General features: G+C 38.7%; 1 protein-coding gene across 12 annotated transcripts in view; it reads left to right on the top strand.

Annotated features, from left to right (window-relative positions):
• The window catches only part of CDKAL1 (CDK5 regulatory subunit associated protein 1 like 1), a 424,992-nt gene that overhangs the window by 61,564 nt on the left and 343,585 nt on the right, over positions 1-19,843 (top strand). For 11 of the 12 annotated variants that reach the window (XM_054190488.1, XM_054190497.1, XM_054190500.1 and 8 more), the window contains one exon: positions 10,014-10,098. In XM_054190488.1, coding sequence (XP_054046463.1) covers positions 10,014-10,098 — 85 coding nt within the window. Of the gene's footprint in view, positions 1-10,013; positions 10,099-19,843 lie in introns of those variants that run through there. The other variant, XM_054190499.1, reaches the window with a different exon arrangement.

Raw genomic sequence — 19,843 nt, forward strand, 5'->3', positions numbered from 1 at the left:
AGCATTTGTTTAAGTGAGGCTTGTCAGAGCGTTACACCTAAGGGATATTAAAATGATCTTCCTGGGGCAGATTACAGTCAATCTTTCTTGATTCTGAAATATTTATTACTGTTTACAGCAAATTCATATGGAATCATATGACGTGTACAGAAAACCATAAAATTTTCATTTTCCTTCACCTGTGGCTTTGCTGCCTGTATATGAAATTAGCTGCTTATGCTCGACTACAGTGGTTTTTGTACCTTAAAAAACATCACAGTATGTGATATTTCCAAATAAATAGTTTAGACAGCACTTCTGACTTGCATTTTGTGTCTTGCAGGTTTCAACATCATCCACCAGTTTTACTTAGATTTTACCAGTTGTTTAGAAACTCTGATCTGTAAAACATAATCAAATCCTCTTCATCACTCTTACTTAGTAAACGTTCTTCTGAGACCACAGGTAAAGCAAGTGGAGATTTCTAAAATGTTGTACCAGAAAATATGAATGCAGTTGTTTTTCAGTGAGCCCCATGAAAGCTAGAGATTCTTTCGGAGCTTACATGTCAGCTGTCATCCTTCAAAGGCATGCGGTAGATGCTCTAAGACAGTTGGTAACACATCTGCAAGAGTTGTGTTATTGAGCACTCATGGGGAGTTAGTAGAACTATGGTAATCTGGTTTTGTTTTGGGGTGTTTTGTTTGTTTGTTTGTTTGTTTTTTACCTTGTCCCGTAGAAAATACTCAGTTTAATGTGCTGTTCAGTGTTTTCTGTTGATTTGCTATGCTACTGAAGTTACTGAAGAGCTGTTTTTTGGGGATGCCGTAAAACTTGATGTCAAAAAGTCATTGGATATCACTGATATGGCCTGTAAATGATGTAGACTGAAATAGCTTGTGCATATGAGTCTAGGCAGTGGCTTTGTGTTGAGGAACAGACCTGAAGTCGGGGACAACTTGGTGAAGATCTTGTCTTATTTGTGTAGACATCCTGTCTGGCTTGATCAAGTTATAGAAACTCTGAAACTACTTGTCTACATTTATAAGATGAAAAGGAATTGGTGTAGGGCTGGGTGCATATTTAATATGTGGGTGTTGAAGGTAAATCAGTTAATATTTGCAATGTGTTTTGAAACTTTAGTTGCATGGTATTATGCAAGACTTCTTTTGTTGATGGTTGACTTCAGACTGTTAGTGACTCAGGTAGAAGTAATCAGTCTGTATTTGCTCATTTGAATAACTTGTGTTTTGTATGTGTAGCTGTATGTAGAGAGTACAAAGAGACAAAAAAGCACTGAATCATACTGTGTGTGTTATTTGTGGATGACCAAGCAGGCTTAAGACTTAGAGGAGGAGTTGTTCCTGGGATTTTTCCAAATTCTGTCAACAAAACAAATTTTAGCCGCATTAATCATCAGAATGAGTCATTGGAGTTACTTGTATGTCATTGTAGCGTGGCCTGGCTAAAACAGGCTACTTGACCTTGTTTCTGATGTAGTGGGACTTTCCCAGCGAGATTGATAAATCACTCAATAGTACTCTTCATATTGAAATTATTAACACTGATCATTAAGTTAAGTGAGGTGAAAGGAGCAGTTGGTTCTTGGAATGCATTGAGATTGTGCTTGTGCTCAAGAGCAGGATGAAATGCCCACCTTAGAGCACCATGCTATGGTACCTGCATCTGCTGGTGCCCAGGATAATTCGGGTGCCTTAACATTAGGTGGTACTGGTCTGATCAGACCCTGGCTATGCTCAGGCTTTCTGCCAACACACCTCTTAGCTAGCAATGAGATTTCTCCGATCTTGTTTTGTGCAAGGAATAGTTGTGTGATCCACTCTTCTCAAAGTAGTGAAGTCTTCATTTTGAAGGAATGAGCTAAAATTCAGGCTGCTTTTTCCACCTTTGGCATATAACACCGTGTGCAGAGAGACCTTTTGACTATTGGGTATCAACAAAGAGCCACAAGAAAAAGTTAGATTATAAACTCATGTCATGTTGTAAGAAGCTTTGTTTGGCTTCATGGTCATGGATGGGGTACCTTTCCTTTAAGGTGTCTGTCTCGGAGCCGTTTGACAAGAAAAGTGGAAATGTAGAATGTAGAATAAAATCCAGCACAAATTCAAATGTTTATGGCACACAGCACTGCTCCCAGAGTTGAAGATGGACGTAACTGAGCTATGTATTTTGTTCTGATCAACAAAGATAGCAAGCAGATAAGGTGTGGAAATGATCGGTGCCTTTCTTGATTGGGAGAAGGATGAGATGTTCAATGGCTGCAGATGTCGTGGTAGCTGTGGACTTAGGAAAGTTAACATTCAAATGGAGAAAAAATTGAAAGGAAATTAATGAAATGACCTATGGGTACTGCAATTCTACAATGTAATTACCTGCTGCTTTCAAAAAGAAACATTTCTAGGTTTAGTTTCTTTAAACATAATTTTTTTTTTTACAACCTCAAGTATCCTTAGGTGCCTTAATGCATGGAAAATTTAGTGAGTTAGAGAAGGTGGACGAAAACAGCAAAGTAACTGTCGATTCCTGTTGCCTGGGCTGGGTAAACAGGCAGAAAATCAGCTGGACGTTGCAGGAGTTGAAATTAAAGTTATAATCTGATTGGACTCTTGACATTGTTACAAGGTAAACCTTTAAAGTATACTTAATTCTCTTGTTCGCGATTTTGTGCAGCTTAGGTGTCACCAAGGTTGGATGCGCTAAAGCGTCCCTACCCAGCTCCGTGTGTCTGGGTGCTGCAGTGCAGACCCTGGGCTGCTCCAAGCTGGAGGAGCCTCTAAATCTGACTTAAGCGTGTAGAAAGTGGGAGAAAAAGGTGCCTTACTCCAAGGAAGGACCCAGGCTGCAGCCTGTGCTGTGTCTAGAGCAGAGATGGAAGGTATTTAGAGAATGGATTACTCGCTTCAGAATCCCTGTGTAAATAAGACTGTGTGCTACTGATGGTCGCGCAGTAGAAGGGGAATATAAAGTTTATCATAGTTGATGTTTCGATACAAAATTTGTTCTTTCATGTGCCTTTTCTGTGCTGTGTCCTGTGTTCAGTATGCCAGGCCAAGCCTGAAGGATTCTGTTGACATGCACGCTCTGAAATACACATTATTTTGCCTATGCTATTTATAAATATATTATTGTTAGTTCAAGTGTTCAGCTATAGTATTTTTTCAAGTTCTCGTTAAAAGATATCTTCTGACTAACCTCAAAGTTGCCCTTAGTTTTAGTGATAACAGCAGAATCCATAAGCTGTTCTGCTGGCCCTGGCCAACTCCAGCCACAAACTTACTATATTTTGAAGGAGTTTGTTTGGAGGGAGCGATAAAGCAAGGTTCCTGGTCATGAACAGGTTGAATGGGACACCATCTGGTAGTTCAGTAGTTTTTCCCAGTAGCTGCACGCTACCACCTAAACAGCTGAAAAGAGCGAGGTGTGTTACAGTACACTTCTTATTTGGGAATGGGCTTTCAGAGGTGACTGGAAGCGTAACGGTATTTTTTTAGAAACATCACAGACAGACCTGAAAGTATGCATGAGTAAAGAAAATTGAGTTTTTGGTCTATCATACTGAAATGAAGAGAGGCAAGGATTTAACAGGTAGTATTTTAAATCCAGTAAATAGTGTTATTGGTTTTCATTTTTTTTTCCCCTCCCCTTAGTTGATCTAGCTAGACATTATGTATTCAAACCTGCGCAGTTCCTACTCATTTGATGTCTTCAGTGAACAGTCCCTGTGCACCTCTCTTTTGGTACTGGGCAGAGAGAAATGTCCTTTAGTAGCAGACACAGCATCCTGATTTGTAGTCCAGCAGTAGCTGCTGTTGAGATGTCTACCCACTCCAGAATGAATTTGTTAAAAATGTTCAACTTCTTAAAACCATGAGAAAATGGAGAAGCTTACTTGCGCAATTAGCTCAGTAATGGAAATGTTAATGGAGAATAAAAATAGCAACTTTGCATATTTGCAGTTTAAATTAGGGCAAGAGGCGTGATGGGAGAACTGTTTTTCTAATGAAGACCTGTCCGCATTACCTGATATGATAAGCAGCCTGTCTTTCCTTGTGGAGCTTTAAATAACATATTCACAGGGTGAACCAAGTTGTTATATTTTCATTAATGGGGAAGTAATTTGTTATGACCAGAGTATCTCAGAAATAAAATGAGAAAACAGAAGTCGTGTTGCAATCAAGTTGACCCTTTTGTATTTTCATCCTAATACTGCTGATAAGAGACGAGGGGGGCTGTTTTGAAAGACATTTGCAATCTGCAAAGTTGAGTACTTTGAGTGTGGATTTTAAGTGTTTTGTATCATTGGTAAATGCATAGTAGGTCTTCGTGGTTGGGAAATGATAAATGTGGCTCTGAGATTTCAAACAAATGCCATCTGGAAGTTCATGATAACTTGTGGTTTTGATTTGTAGTTGCCGTTGAGGGAGCAGACGAAGGGAAAGTGCTTGTTTGTTTGGAATCTTTTCTGTAAGACAGAATCATAGAATGGTTTGGGTTGGAAGGGTTATATGAAAGTTGATAACGATATCTGATACGAAATATTGAGAGTTAACAAATGGTAACTAAGTATTTTGTGTGCCAAGAAAAGGTCTGGAAAGCAAAAAGCAAAAAAAAAAAAAAAATTGCATTCTCCTGTTCTTCTCAACCTTTTGTATTTTTCCTCTCTTGAGCAAACCCTATTGTCTAGAAACAAATAACTGAACTTCATGTCCCCAGAGGAAGATGTACCTTCCTTCTGCGCTGATGACTTGCAGCATTTCTGAACTAATATTTATGAAAGAGATTCTTTCTCAACACTTGCTGAGGTCCCTCAATGCCCAGTGGCCCAAGAAATCATTAAATTAACCAGCACCTAATTTCAGTAACCCAGGGCGTAAGAATTGGGTTTCTGTGACACAGGGATGTTGAAAGAAAATAAGAAGTTTGGTAACTTTTTTCCAGTCAAGATGCTGGATGACTCTTGTAATTAGCCGTGAGATGTCCTCACGCGTAGATTTTTGTGTCTTTTAGGGGGAGATGATTCACACGGAGTCCAGTTGTGAGCACATGCTCCAGATACATAACTTGGGTGTTACTGCATCTGGCTTCAGAGCATAAAATGCCAAGCAGGGGATCGAGGGAAGGGGGCAGAGCTGTTTTGGCAGTGAGAATGCACAGGACAGAGCATTACAGAGGAGGTCCATAAATGGGAACTGAGACTAGAATACAGCACATGAAAACAAGAGAACCTGGAGGTGTATCTGCTCTGAAAGAGAGTTAGAAGTAAAGGAAAATCATAAAGGGCAAGAAGGAAAACTCACAGAGGACAAGGAGAGCTGGAGGAAAAGGCCATGGAAGAATCTTCTGTGATTGTAGGCAAAGATCTTTCAGATTGAAGTTATACATATTGATGTACAGGATTTAAAAGGATGTCATGCAAATTGAGTCATGCTTTTTGAGCAATCAGCGCTGAGCAAATTTGGTAGGAGTTTCAGTGCAGAGAGGAGTGATGTGCTGAAGAAAGTAAAGAAGAGCTATTCTTGTAGGGCTTCACTGTCTGTGTTTCTTCTCCTTCAGTGCTTTGTGTGTGTTTTGATTTTTCAAGGAGATGTGGTTTGGGGAGGACTGGAAGAAAACAAAGTTTTGGAAAAAGAATTGAACGAAAAAAGACTTAAGTTAAAACACCAGGACAAAACCAAGTCAATTGTTTAATTTTCAACTGATAGTATTACTACAGTCTTCTTAAGATGTTCTGCTGATTTATGATTTCTAAAATGATAACAAACCCAAAAATGCGAGTTAGAAAAGAATTGTAAATATTGTTTTCCTCTGTAGGTATACTGATGTTTCAGACTCTTGCCATTTTATCCTCTTAGTATTGCTTAATGCAGCCAATTCATGTTTTCCAGAGCTTCCCAATTAAGTTAAGTGTTCAGAAGTTTCCATGACCTTTAGGTTTCTTTGTACTCTATGTTGTTTTGCAGAGAGTGTGATAGACTTTGTGGTTTACTTCCAGTGTAGCCGTTCTTTTATGGAAAAGATGTCACAATGAAAAAAGGCCATGTTTTTGAGTTGTGTTTCTGAGCATTTAATACAGTGCTGATTTGGCATAACTTTTTTCTAAAAATGTCTTAACATACAGGAAACTGTATAAGTAGTTCATCAAAACATGGTCAGCAGCAAAAATATAATTTAAAAAGTATCATTAGGCTGAATATATGGAAAAAACAAGTTGAAGAAAGAGGATCCCCTTAGTGAAGTTTGTTGCAGGATATAGAAAAGGGCACCTGTATCTCATATTCACTACCGTAATTGATGTTTATTTTGCTTATGGTTCTTGCTTCAGTTCTGCCTGCCGCAGTATGTATGACTTGCTGGAAACCCTTCTGAAAAGGTTAGATTGTCCTCTTCAGTCAGATCTGTGAGAGTTCCCAAATACAAGCCTCTGTTCTGCACTGAAATTTTGGAGGTTTCTCCATCACCTTACGGCCAAATGGAGGTTTCTGAGGATGATCGGCATCAACCTGCTGAATGAACAAATCCCAGCTTCACTGTGACCATACAGGGTGGAGGCTGGAGTTGGAAAAGTTGGCAGGTGGAGACCTTCCAAGGAAGGGTACACGGGCTGCCGCGTAGGCATAGTGCTACATTCATAATGCCGTTTGCCATCCAGATCTGAATACTTCAAGCTTCCCGGAGTATAAACAGAGAAACCTCAGGACTGTCTTTCCCTGCCCATGTAGGCATGTACTTAGAAGCCTGTGAACTTATTTGTCAGGGCTGTTCTGGTCTTCTTTGGTCACACACTGAATGCTAGCAACTAGTCATGTAGAATGCTGATTAATATACATATATATATAGCTGTGTATACATATAGCCAGTCCCTCTAATCCCCGTGCCCAGAATAAAGAACCTTTACCCCCGGTGTTGCTTAATATTTAGTAATTGTGAAGCCTCAAGGTCTTGTTTATATGTGCCAACTCTGATCTGGTGTTTTGGTCTGTGTTTGTTTCCGCATGTCCGTCGAGGCCTTGCATTTAGCCTAAGCGCATCACAAGTTCTGAAAGCAAAATATGACCGCTGACAAGTTGCCCCCGCAATGTTGTAAATGCGCATGTTTTCCTGCAACCTGATACAAAAATGCCCTGTTGGTGAATAAGGTTTTTTTTTTTTAAACTGCAGTTTGCTTGAGAAAATACAGTAAATCACAGTGAATCTACACTAGTACATGTAATTCTTTTACGTATGAACAGTGCAGTAAAGAACTAGGAAAATTCAGCTATCATTTTGAAGAGTTGTAGTGTGAACTCTTATTAAGAAATACACATAACTCATAAATGTGTGTGTATATTTATATATATGCATAATCAAAACTTGTATGTAAACATAGAATGAGAGTTAATATGAAAAAGGATTAAAAATAAATACAGAAATAGAACAACTAAATATGATAAAATAATACGTTGATGTAAGGGGAGGACAAGCCTCTGCTACACTTCTATTTTTCTTAGCTGCTTTTTAGATGTATACCTTAATGAGACTCCTTTTCCCGAAACTGCTCAGAAGGTTCTGTTCTGCAGAAGCTTTTATTCTGCACCTTCTGTTCTGCAGAGGGTGAAACTTGTGAGGGAACGAATTTGAGCGTATTTGGGAGACTTTTTTTTTCTCTGTGTAAAATATGTGCAAGTGTTGCAGTCGTCTGTCGGAATCCCAGTCAAGGAGCTAATATATTAATAGCCCGGAATCCAAATTGCTGTGTGAAATGATTCCTGTTGGGTTGGTGTGTAAGGTCTTTCTGAACTTGTGTGCGTTAGTTTTTCCAGTGCTGTTTGGAAGAAAGGGATTTTATTTTAGCTTTAGGGGAGAAGTATTGTCACAGTGAGGCTCCCTCCTCCTTCACGTGTGGAAAACCATGGTACAAGGTGGAACTGAAACCAAGCCCAGAACTGGTGTTCTCTGCGTTAGGGCATCTCTCCTCTGAATGAAGACATCTGGTGAAAGTTGTTACTCTCTACAGTGATGTATGGCTGCTGCTGAAACTCCTGTCTGTTAAATGTACTCCCAGCTTTCTGTCTGACTTACAGTGTCGGCCTCTTGTTATTTAGTCCCCCCTCAATTCTCAGGTGGGCGTGTGATGGGTGTGAAGCTGAATTTATAAACATTTTAGACTGCTGAAAAGAATAAGAAATAAAACGTTTTGGCAGTGGTATTGGAAAACTGCTTTAAAAATGTGTTTGTTTTCATACTTGGTGAATTTGACTAGGCCAAGAGCTCACCCTTTTTCTGATTTTGAAATTTCTTTGCTTTTCTGTACATCATTCCCAATCAATTTTTTACCTACAATTATCTTTCTAACTGTAATAGTACGTTCATTAGTCTGAAACCGTTGTTTTCATGCAGCCTGAGTTGGAGGAGGGATTCCTTGGCTTGTTCCGTTTTTGTTTTGACTCCTGTATAGATTAAAATGGAACTTCATCATCTTTTCCTGTCAAGACAGGGTCAGATCTCGGTACGTTCATTTTATGTTTAAAATTGCTAGAGGTCTGAATGTTATTTTTGATGGCTCCTTGGTAGCCTTTCCCTGTCACGGAAGAGGCTGGTGTTTGATCCACGTTATTGGTGTAATCTTTATCAACAAAGGTTAGAAACCTTCTGAATGTTTTCTCTTATTTAACATAAGTATGTCATTTGGTTGCTATTTTCTGTGTTATTTTCATTTTAGCTGCTTCCTAGCTTAAGTGACTAATAATTAATTGGAAAGGATCATTTCTTTGGAGAAAATGGCAGTGAGACAGAAGGAAAGATTTTTCACTTTTAGGATTTAGTCATAAGTATGTGTATGGGGGAAAAAGACATTCACGCCTGTGTGGATATATTCATGATGAGTGCATATGTAAACACGCTGAAATCTTTGCAAGCTTTCTTCTGCTTTAGTAGGATGTCAATTCAAATAAAGCAGCCTAAAAATCATGTTTTAGCTCTATTCTTTGTTCACTGGTTTATGTTATTTAAAGATACCTCATTCAATACTTCAATACTCAGGATGTACTGAATAGTAGCACGACTGACACAAATTTTCATATCCAAACTGACACAAACTATTCTGATGAATGCTAGAGCACTTGGATATTTGAGATGGGTTATCTTCGTTCTTTTGTTTGAAAAGAGAAGCTCTAACTTCACAAGAAAAATAACTATGTTAGTAATTCTGTGCTATAGGTTATGTTTTACAGGATTAGAGTTTATATATGTGCTTCCACAGATAATTCTGGGATTCAGTTCTATTAATGCATTTAGACATCAATAGGTTGTGAACATACAGAAAGGTTTGGGTCTTGAAGAAAATCGTATGCTTATCTGAATGGAGGCAGATATTCCTTATATGAATATCTTTTGTTGAAAATTGCTGAACTGTAATTATACCATAACTAATATATAATCTGAACTAGAAATATGCATGTTTCTTGCCAAACTAGCTACACTGACTTTTCTCTTATACATGTTTTATAATTCTGATTTTTCTGTTCTGTTGTACTGATTCACAGCAGAGCTGAAGCAAGCATTTTGTTTTGGTAGTAAAACCTGCTTTTATTGGCCACCTAATTAATTTAAAAAGCACCTTTATGCATTTTGGTGATCTTTTTGCCTTTGTGTAGGCCAGATTTTTCTAGGGAGTATGCTTTTTTGGGAGTAGCAACCGTTTTTCTTAACTTTGTTTTCCACGATGTCCAACCTGTTCATTCTTCCTTTGCGGGGGTGGCGGGGGGGGGAAGAGGGATTACAATGGAAATGCTGGTGTGTGTGTTTGTTTTGGGTTTTTTTTAGTTTTTTTTTCCCCCTAAAACACAAAACAATGAACAAACAAAAAAATGCTTCCAATAATGTAATTGTTTTAAATGTTGAGTATAAAGTCATTTTGCAAATAGTCAATTTATTGATAATGGCTAAGCTTGGTCTTTTTTTTCTTTTCTATCCTATAAAGCAGGATTTGACGGGTTGGATAATTCTTAACACAGATTTGTATCTTTGTCTTCTAGACAACTCTGCTGAAGCAGATTTATGGTTGCTGAACAGTTGTACAGTAAAAAATCCTGCTGAGGACCACTTCAGAAACTCAATCAAGTAAGTTGTTTCCCTAAAAAGATACTTAATTATCAATGAATATTGCATATTTTCATTTTAAAAGCTTTGCATTTTCAATCTAGAAGTAATTTTGGGTTTTAAAGCAAGTGTGCTGAGTTTGAGCATTACAATGATGAATTCTCTAGAATAGGTTTGTAAGGTGCAGTGTATTTTTTTTTTTTTATTAGCTTTGACTTGCAAGTGATTATCAGTATACTTATTTAGGAGAACTGTTGACTTATTTAGATGTGGCTTCCATATAATTTTTTAAGACAATATTATAATATTCTTCTGAAGAGTTGAATATTTGTTTTTTCAAAAGTGTGAATTGTTAGGCTGTTTCTTTCTTCCTCTACTTAAATTTTACATAATCAGGCCCTTCTAATTAAAAGGGTATCAGGTACATACTTAAAAGTAATTATTTCACTGCACACTTTCTTAAAAGGTGAACTCATTAGCCTGTAATAGAAGTCTTATGAAGAATGTGTTTTATTTCTTGGTAACATTTTGATGATGTTGAAAAATATGACATGGTAGGGACTTCTGCCTCTGACTTCTCCAGAAGTATAGTTTTGATGAGAATAACTGGAAAACCTGTACACTTACAGCTGTCATTGCCCAGTATAAATAAATATTCTGGTATGTTTCTTGTAGATTTTACATTTAGTAAACAAGTGTGGCTATTTACGCAGTCATTTGTTTATGTGGTGCACTGGGGATGAACTGTTTGTTGAAATCCATTTTGATTAGAAAAACACAGTTCTTAGTAAGCAGTTGGCATGTTCAGGAAGGTAGAGAGGAGGGAGAAGATGGATATAAATTATGCGCTTGCAGTGCTGGAGTTACTAATGGCATCCTGGGGCCAAAACCTGGAACAGAAACAGTTTGCCTGTAGTAGGTAGCACAGCAGAAGCTTCCTCCACCCCTCCGAGGGCTTCACTTGCTGGCTGCTGGTGTTGCATTTGGTTATGTTGCCAAAAAAAATTTTAAAAAATTAAGAAGCTGTTCCCAGCATACTTCCAGTTAGTGTGTGTTGGCCAACAGAACTGATGACAAGATCTTTTCCAGTTCAGTTGTGGCCATCTCTCTGTTTTACTAATCCTATGCCAGAATTGATGTGGTATGGTGTGTGTCCTTTAACCAGTAGAATGGAGTTGGTTGAGAAAGAGGGTCTAACTAAAAGCAAATGACCAAAAATATTTCTTTGAACTTCGTGTTTCTGTTGCTGCTCTAACAATGAGCCTGGTGTTATTTGAAGTCTCGGTTTATTCCTCTTTTTCCTTACATCTTCCTATACTCTTTCTGTTCTGACACATGGATACTCTGATTGTTCTCCATTTCATCTCTTAGGTGAGAGTCACGCCTTTCCTGTAGCGTGCATCATTTGTTCTCTACTTTCAGATCCTAGCAGTGCCTAATTATGGAGAAAGACAACTTTTGTTGCTGTTTCTGACCATTTTTTATAATGTTCATTAAATATAGGGGAGAGAACCGTATGTGGGTGCTTTTTCATGGGACTTGGAGCTGAAAGATTAGATGTCCTCCTGCTCAGAAAAGAGCAACTGTTACTGTATTTGGGTTTTACAATAGTGCGACAAACCCAACGCGTGAAGTTTGGGTGATACAAAACTAACTGCCATTCTGTCCTATCATAACAGCTTGTTATGGAGATCTTTGTTTTTCTCAGTTGAGTAACAAATTAAACATTTAGTATTTGGATTGTCAAAGAAAACATACTTTGGGTGGAAAAATTAATACTCAGCACAGTAAGATTCTTCTTTCAAATTAAAGATCAGGCTGAAAGTGTTACATAGCATTATAAATGTCATGTGGGACAAGTATTTCAGTTTTGTTTGTTCTCTGCCCTCTGCAACAGTTTCTGCTACAGAACTTTCCTTGCATATATGACTTTAAAATGCCCTGATTCAGACCAGCAGTTGTGTGTTCACACTGGTGATTGAAGAATGACTGTCTGAGAAGCTGATCCCTCACTAATAATGCCATGTACCAAAGGATGTGTCAGAACCCAACAGGTCCTGGAGGTTCAACCTTTTTTCGCCTGATGTTCTTTTAAAAACAAAACCGCTCACAAACTCTCTGAACCTTTGCGTTGGAAGCGCAGATGCGTATACAGCTGATACAAGCCAACTGACAGTATAATCTCGTGCCTTTTTGCATAGCTTTTAGAAGTAGTCTGCTGCTCTTTAGTATTAATAAAGTTGAAGCTGTTGAGCTGGGGTGATAATATGGAGGGCAAAGAGTTAGCTCATGGGTGGGAACTGAGAGCTTTTTGTGTCCAGATTTTGTTTTCAGTTGGTTAATTTTAAAATAGTTTAAAATTAAAGGCAGAAGTAGGTAATAATAATAAAGAATTCCCAGTATATAAAAAAATAATAGCTAGTATCCTTCAACAAAAAATAAAGGTTAAGGAGAAGTAATTCAGTGAAAAGTAGGAAATAGAGTAAACTAAAGCAGATAACTTCCATCAAGCCATTTATGTTTATGAAGACTAAGGTGACTCTGTAAAGCAAATAGCTAGGCAAAGAAAAAGAACCCCTTGAACAAGTGAAAAGAAGCAAAAGATGGAAAAAACTAACATTGAGAAGTAAGGCAAAGAACACCACGGAGAAACAGTCCCCATTTGGTAAAGGAGAGCTTAGTTATGTTGCAGTTACTCTGTTCTTCTGTTTTAACACATTGCTAAACATCACAGGATATGCCTTATCTCCAGCCCTAGCTCCCCAGAATTCACAAGTGCGTATAACCCCATGTCTGAAAACACTTGTGATGAAACCCCCAGACATCGGGTTCAGACCCCATGTCTGAACACTTGTGTGCCAGTAGCTGGTTTTGGCAGGATGCTACCTTAGGATAGGAGGAGCAGGAGGTAGTCTGTTGTTTAAACAGCTCCAATTTGCAGCCAATACGAAATGAGAACATGCGCTTCTGGGAAGGGGGGAGAGAGAGCATGGAGTATGGGGGGAGAGGGAGACAAGGGCACGGGAGCTAGTGTGGGTGTGTGGTATTACCTGTGCAGTTGATAAGAAACCACTTATCACATGGCATATGTAGAGATGGATGAATTATGTCCCTTTCTGTATCCCGACTAACAGCGTAGTATAGATAGAACTACATACGCAGAACCAGAGAATGGCTGAGGTTGTTGGGGTCCTCTGGAGATGTCTTGTTCAATCCCGCCGGGGTGACTAGAGCAGGTGGCTGAGGGCTGTGTGCAGGCGGGTGTTGAGTGTCTTCAAGAAACTCTGCAAGTGCTCTGGGCAACCGGTTCTAGTGTTTGACCACCCTCTTAGGTTTAAACTTCGTATCTCGTATTTCAATTTGTTTGTTGCCTTTTGTCCTGTCACTGGACATCACTGTGAAATGCTGGCTCTGTTATCCCCTCTCTCTCCCATCCCCCTCCCCATCAGGTGTTTATACACATTGATGGGATTCCCTAGATCCTTCTCTTCTCCAGGCTGAACAGTCCCAGCTCTCTCAGCCTCTGCTTGTAAGTCAGATGCTCCGAACCTTTGATTACCTTTGTGGCCCTTCCCTGGACCCCTTCCAGCTTGTCCCTGTCTCACCTATATTGAGGAGCCCAGCACTGGACCCAGTGCTCCGGTCGTGGCTCTCTCCAGGGCTGAGCAGAGGGGAAGGATTACCTCCCTCCATCTGCTGGTGATGCAATGCCTAATGCAGCCCAGGGGTTGTTGATGGTCTTTGCCGCAAGGACTCATCACTGGCTCCTGGTCAACTTGGTGTCCACCAGGACCCTCAGGGCCTTTCCTGCCAAGCTGCTTTCCTGTCCTGGTGCATGGGGCTGTTCCTCCACAGGGCAGGACTTTGCACTATCCATTTGTTCAACTTCACGAGGCTTACACATACATTAGTTTAAGAAAATCTCATTTTCATTAAAATTGATATTAAGATAAGCTCTATAAAGAAAATAATACATTTAACTCAGTGTTTATTGGGAGTGATCTGGTTGTCCACCTAAAGATGTGACTGTTCTTGGGTGCGTTGCGTAGGCTTTTAGAAATACATTCCTGCAATGGATTTCTTCTCTGCAAGAAAAAGAAGCGCTTTTGGTCTGTCAAAGGCTTGTGTTTTGGTTGGTGATGGATATACCTATTGTGCTTTAATAAAGTAGTTGCTGGGCATTAGCAGCGTTTGGAAAGATCCAGGAGCGTTGAATCCCCCTGATCAGTGGTATTGAACTCTTGCTAAAGTGGTGGGTTCCCCTGGCAGGGAAAGCATGCCATGGAAAATACCTCTCTACCCTGGTCTGTTCTTACAGTCTTAAGTATCTGTAAACGGCTGCAATCCCAGATAAGGTATTAGTTTATTGGTCCTTCTGCTTTTTAATTGGCCAGTGTACACTGACTCAAGCAGAAGGATTTTTGAATTTTAAGTTACAGTTCAGAAAAGCCTAACAAACCTGAAGCACCAACATTAGTATTTTTGCTATACTATTTATACAGAAAGTGCTCCCAAAACCACGTTGTTCAAGGTGTCTTGTTGAACAGAATGACTGTGATGCTTTTAAAGCCTATAATGACATAGTACCTTTTTGGAACCAAGTGTGTTGAGGTGGGTTGGATTCAAGGACCTTTATTCTACCTGGAGGTAGTTGTGGGGTTTTTTTTTGTGTGCTACTACAACTGGTTCTCTCAGTGCTGCGTTTTTTCATTGTGTAGCTCAGTTAATCAGAAGTTAAAGATATTTTATGGAATGGGATATGTTTTCCCTTTCACGTTATTTCTTTTTATAGTGGCAGGTATTTTCTTTCTCCAGTTACCAGTCAGATACAATATAGCCAGATTCCTTCGGAGAATGCATTCCTGCACTAAAGGCAGCAAAGCGCTTGGGATATTTCCTTGAGGGAGTTTGTCCTTGTAGGACATCCCTGCCTCAAACTCCTCACCCTGCCCTGCGATCCGAGCTGCCTTTACGCTTGAGATGGACAGAGCTAGGATATGGTTCTGTTTTGAAATCCTGTAATAACGTTAAAGTGACTTTAAAACCGTCTTAAATATTTGCTTATAACATTTTGTGAAGTGGACTTTATGTTGTTTTAGAATTTCAAAATATTTTTTTTAAAGGTAGCCTACAACGTGCATTTAAGTCCATCGTATCTTTTTTTTTTTGCTGATAATATTTGATATTTTTGCTCTGGACCTGTTCTTCTGCCAGTGTAACCAACTCATACAAGTTAAGTGTATATGTATATAGGTGTCTTATAAATAAGCAGTATAAGTAATAAAGAATAAGTAAAATATCATTAATATCCTTCCAGAAGATGTTATTGGTTTTATTTATTTTTCAGGATGTTGGGTGGTTCTGTGATGGTTTACTTCAGGGTCTCTCCTTAGTATGTTTTTTTCCAATGGCAGAATGTCATTGACTAATGTTTTCTGCTATCATTTATTCTATTTAAGGGTATCTTACCTAAATCTTGGCTGTTAGCACCAGCAAGAATAAGCATTTCATAAGCTGCTAACCTTAAATTTTTAAACCACAGTAAATCTAGTGAGGTTTTTTTGAAGAGAATTAAGCATGAGAGCATGTTCTAGAGGAGCTTGGTTCCTTCAAAATAAATAAAGTTACTTTGTTCTTTGGGCTCATGCTTCCCTGATCTGCGTGGGATCTGATGCTCTTTTTTTTGACCGTTACATCTTGAATATGAAAACCGCTTTTCCTAATGACCTCTGGAAATTCAGAGACCGTTGTGTGTTCCTAGCCAGCTGTCTTCCCCTTTGCTTGATCCTTTCCTGGGTGCTGTTAGAAGCCATTCGTGCATTCAGGGACGTTGGCTTTTCCTAAGGAGTTCTCTTGCTGATTGAAGTATTATGGGTAGGAATGGCAGGGGGGCTATCTTATTGAAACAGTCAGAATGGTGCCATTTGGGAAGTATGATATGTGCTGTTGAGGTGTTCATGGCTTGTCTCATGGTGTGGAGTAAGTTTGACCACTATAATCATCTTCGGTATTGAATGCAATATATATAATTAATATACCACATTAACATATATTGTCTTATGTATGCATTACTGCATTCACTTGAAGGCACGCTCCTCTGGTGTGTATTCAGCCCTTTCTTTTGATAGCTATGACTTGTGACAGAAATGAGAAGGCTTTTAGCACTGAAGTAGCAGTGTGTGGCTTCCAGTTCTCTCCTTGCTTCGGCTTTCACCAATTCATGAATAAACACTATGTGTGGGATCTCACTTTTATGCTAGAAGGAGCATCAAAAACTGAAGAACCTATTGAAATGCTAGTTTAAGAGGACTTTGATCTTAGACCATGCAAATTGCTTGTGACTCTTGAGAACCAAGTGGACTAATTTGAAGAGTAAAAGGCACAAGTACCTCTGGATGCTACAGAATTTCTGTTTGCCGAACGTAATTGTTTTGATGTTAAGTGCAGGTTATTCTTTAAGAAATACAAAAGCTTGTTCAGAGATAAGAGTTAAGAAGAACTTTCTACTGCTTGTCATCTTTGCAAATGAAAACAACCCTGGAAGAAGGTTTTTTGTTTCTTTGTTAACATTGGCAAATTTAATTTATATGACGCATTTTGCAAACTAAGCGAAAAACCAAAATCCCTGTTTTAAAGTGAAAAAAAGTGTTACCACTTTCTTTAAAGCAGCTTTAAGCCTTTTGCTTTTACTAATACATTTCCAGTGTAAAAGTAGACTGTGATTTACACTTGTTTATACGGGAGAGTTTAAGCTGTGAAGTACCTCTGGAAGAGGAAACGTAAGTATTTCAAAGCCATTTATTTTGTAGATCCTGTTAGCATAAGAAGATCACTTCCACTGCATTTGAGATGAGTGTTATAGCCTTGCATTTTATTGTCATAACCTTGCATTTACTGCATTTTATAGAAATCATATGTTGCTGTGACTTTCAATGTTTGTGTCACAGTACTTAAGGTAACAGGACAGCTCTAAAAACTGCATCTAGGAGTACTGCTATTTTCCGCAGCTCTTGTATTGAAGAAATCTGGGGAAGAGCTGGATTGTTTGAAGTAAAAATAGCTGTGGAACAAGCTTGTTTGGGTGGGAGGAAACTTGGCACTTGAATTTTTATTTTTTTTTTTAAGAGAAGTTGCCAATAATACTCTTTCTTGCTTAGATCCCCTAAAATAGTCCAGATAACATGGTTTAAAATCTGTCATTTTTCCATGTTGAAAACGTGCTCACAGACTGAGGAAATGCTTGTGTTCAAGATATGAGATATTTGCTGTGCAAGAGAAACATCTTCCCCAGATAGCAGGAGTTACTAAGTTTTGACCGGAGGCTACAAATCTGCTAACTAGAATGTTAAATCACAGTTCTTTTCTAAGAATGACCGGAGAAGCTTATGAGACGGCTGCACTCCAGCTTTATCAAAGCCTTGATTGGGATAGATTTATGCACAGTGCTTACATATTTATGGTCATGGGAGATCTGTAAAGACCTCACCAGTCACACACCATTAACCAAAATCAGTTTTAAAATTAGTTTTGTAGCATAACATAGCTCATTCTGTTCAATAATATATGGTTTGTTTTTTTAAAATAGCACTCTAATCTTTGATGAGAAAGTGTACAAATTAACTAGTTGAAAACACTGAATACTCTTCTTGTATTCAAGAGATGATTTTTTTTTTTTTTGAGGCTCAGCATTTTTCGGACAAAAATTTCTAGAAGGAAGAGTTTTCTACTTCATAATTTGAGATTTCTGGTTTCCTATAGCTGTGCTCATCCATATTACAAATCATTTCAATGAATTTTATTTTTATGTTTATTTTGTTAGTTAAAGTTTCTCAGCTTGAGCAATACCAGTTTCACTGCTGTATAGTTGGTTAAGCTTTACTATGGAGCATAGCGTTGTGCTCTCTGGCTTACAAGTGCTGCAAGAAAGATTTTGTATGCTTAGAACATAAATTTTATTGAACTGGAAGTCTTCATTTAAAAACTTAGTGATTGAGTAAGTTTTTGGGTTTTTTTAAAGGCTTACTGAACAGTGTCATCCATGCTTTTATTATCTTAGGTTGATGGAAAACATAGCTGTTGTTGAAGGATTCTGTGATTTAAATTATGTTTTTAGCGGAAGGTATTTTGCTGCATTTGAGTGCATTCCTTTTCTTGCACACATCTCTGCTGTAAAAGAGAACGTTAAAAGCTGTTTGACATGATGTTATAAAACGCAGAGAAAAAGCAGACCATATAGAACTGAGTGCTTTCCATTGTACAGTGTTTAGAAGATAAAAGGATTATGGACTGCTTGTGATTACATGTGTTACATGGCCGCATTTTGCAAAGGAGATTTACAAAAGCCTGGGTTATAAACTTGTGTGTGCTTGAGCTTAACATTTCACACGGTCAGAAAAAAAAAACCAAACAGTACAGGGCCTGTTAAAATCAACTTTTAAACGCTGTTCTAGAAATCTTTCTATCTTTAACATGAACACATTTGGGGCTATTTAGGTACTCCATGATACCGGTGCTCTGAGAGGTGAGATAGTGCATCGGCCTTAGTTCTACACTGTTTATTAAGCCTCTGATGCTTTAGGAGGCTAATTAGCTTTTAGATACTCTTTAAGCCTTGAGCCAGATCATTAGGGACTGATGTACATTTGATTGCCATTTTAAAGAAGAAAATATTACCCGGGCATGAGAGGCCAACTCTGTTTCATGAGTTCATGTGTCTCTATTTGAACTTTTTGATTGGGCTGTAGCCACAGGTCCCCAGCAGTGTGGGCTCCTGGAGCACTGGTGCGTCACAAGCAGTGTTTACAGACATTTGAAAATCAGTGTAGTTCATCACTAAACATACAAGATACACTTTTCTTTGCAAACAAATGCAAATCTATTACATTTCGGTGATACGGGTAAACAAGGAAGGCTTCTGATTTGGAAAGTACAGCTGCCCGGGTAGTTGATGGAGTAACACTTCCACCTTTCCCCCTCATCAACCAAAATGGGCACACAGTTATACTCCATCTTTTTTCAGCATTTTAGAACAAGAACTTGCATGCGTGTATAACCGTTTGAAACCTGTTTCAAGAAAATGAGCAACGCTTAAAAGGGGATCTAATTCTCTTTAGACTGCATTGCTGATGTTACCTTTAGTTGAAAGGCCAAACAGTTCTTCTTCCCCCTCCCCTCTGACTTGGTCAAATTGCATGATTTTAGGAACCCTCTTCAACCAAACAGATTTAATAAAATTAGCAAAAGTAAGTATCAGCCTTTCTCAGTGTTTCTTATGCTGTTCTGCCGTGTGCTTGCTTCGGGGATGTGATGTTCCTGTTGGGCTCTTAGTGTTGGCTGCCCCCTCTTTGCCCAGAGCAGGGTCAGATGCAAGAGAAATGGTCAGGAATATGGAGGCACCATTTTAGGCTAGAAGTTTCAGCTTTGTTTTGTTACTTAATCAAAAGCTTTAAAGAAGAAGCTTTTTGAGGGATGGGAGAAATTTGGACAAAACTATGCTTGGTCTCGCATTATGGGCATTTGCATGAAAAGCGTGTTAAAACCTATTTGAAAATGCCTTGCCTGTTTTAGCAGGATGAAGGCAATTATTTCTCTTCACCAGAGGGGGCCTCGTCCTGAAACACTAGTGCTAAATTTTGAACACATTGGTTAAAGTTCCTCCCTCGATTAAACTCACACTTCAGGTTAGCAGGTTAACCTCTGGTTTGTCCTTCCTAGTGAGAGTGTTTTCTGTTTGTTTGCACTTCAAAAAGCAGGCTACTAAATAAAA

This window comes from Rissa tridactyla, chromosome 2, assembly GCF_028500815.1.
Source record: "Rissa tridactyla isolate bRisTri1 chromosome 2, bRisTri1.patW.cur.20221130, whole genome shotgun sequence".
Lineage (NCBI taxonomy): Eukaryota > Metazoa > Chordata > Aves > Charadriiformes > Laridae > Rissa > Rissa tridactyla.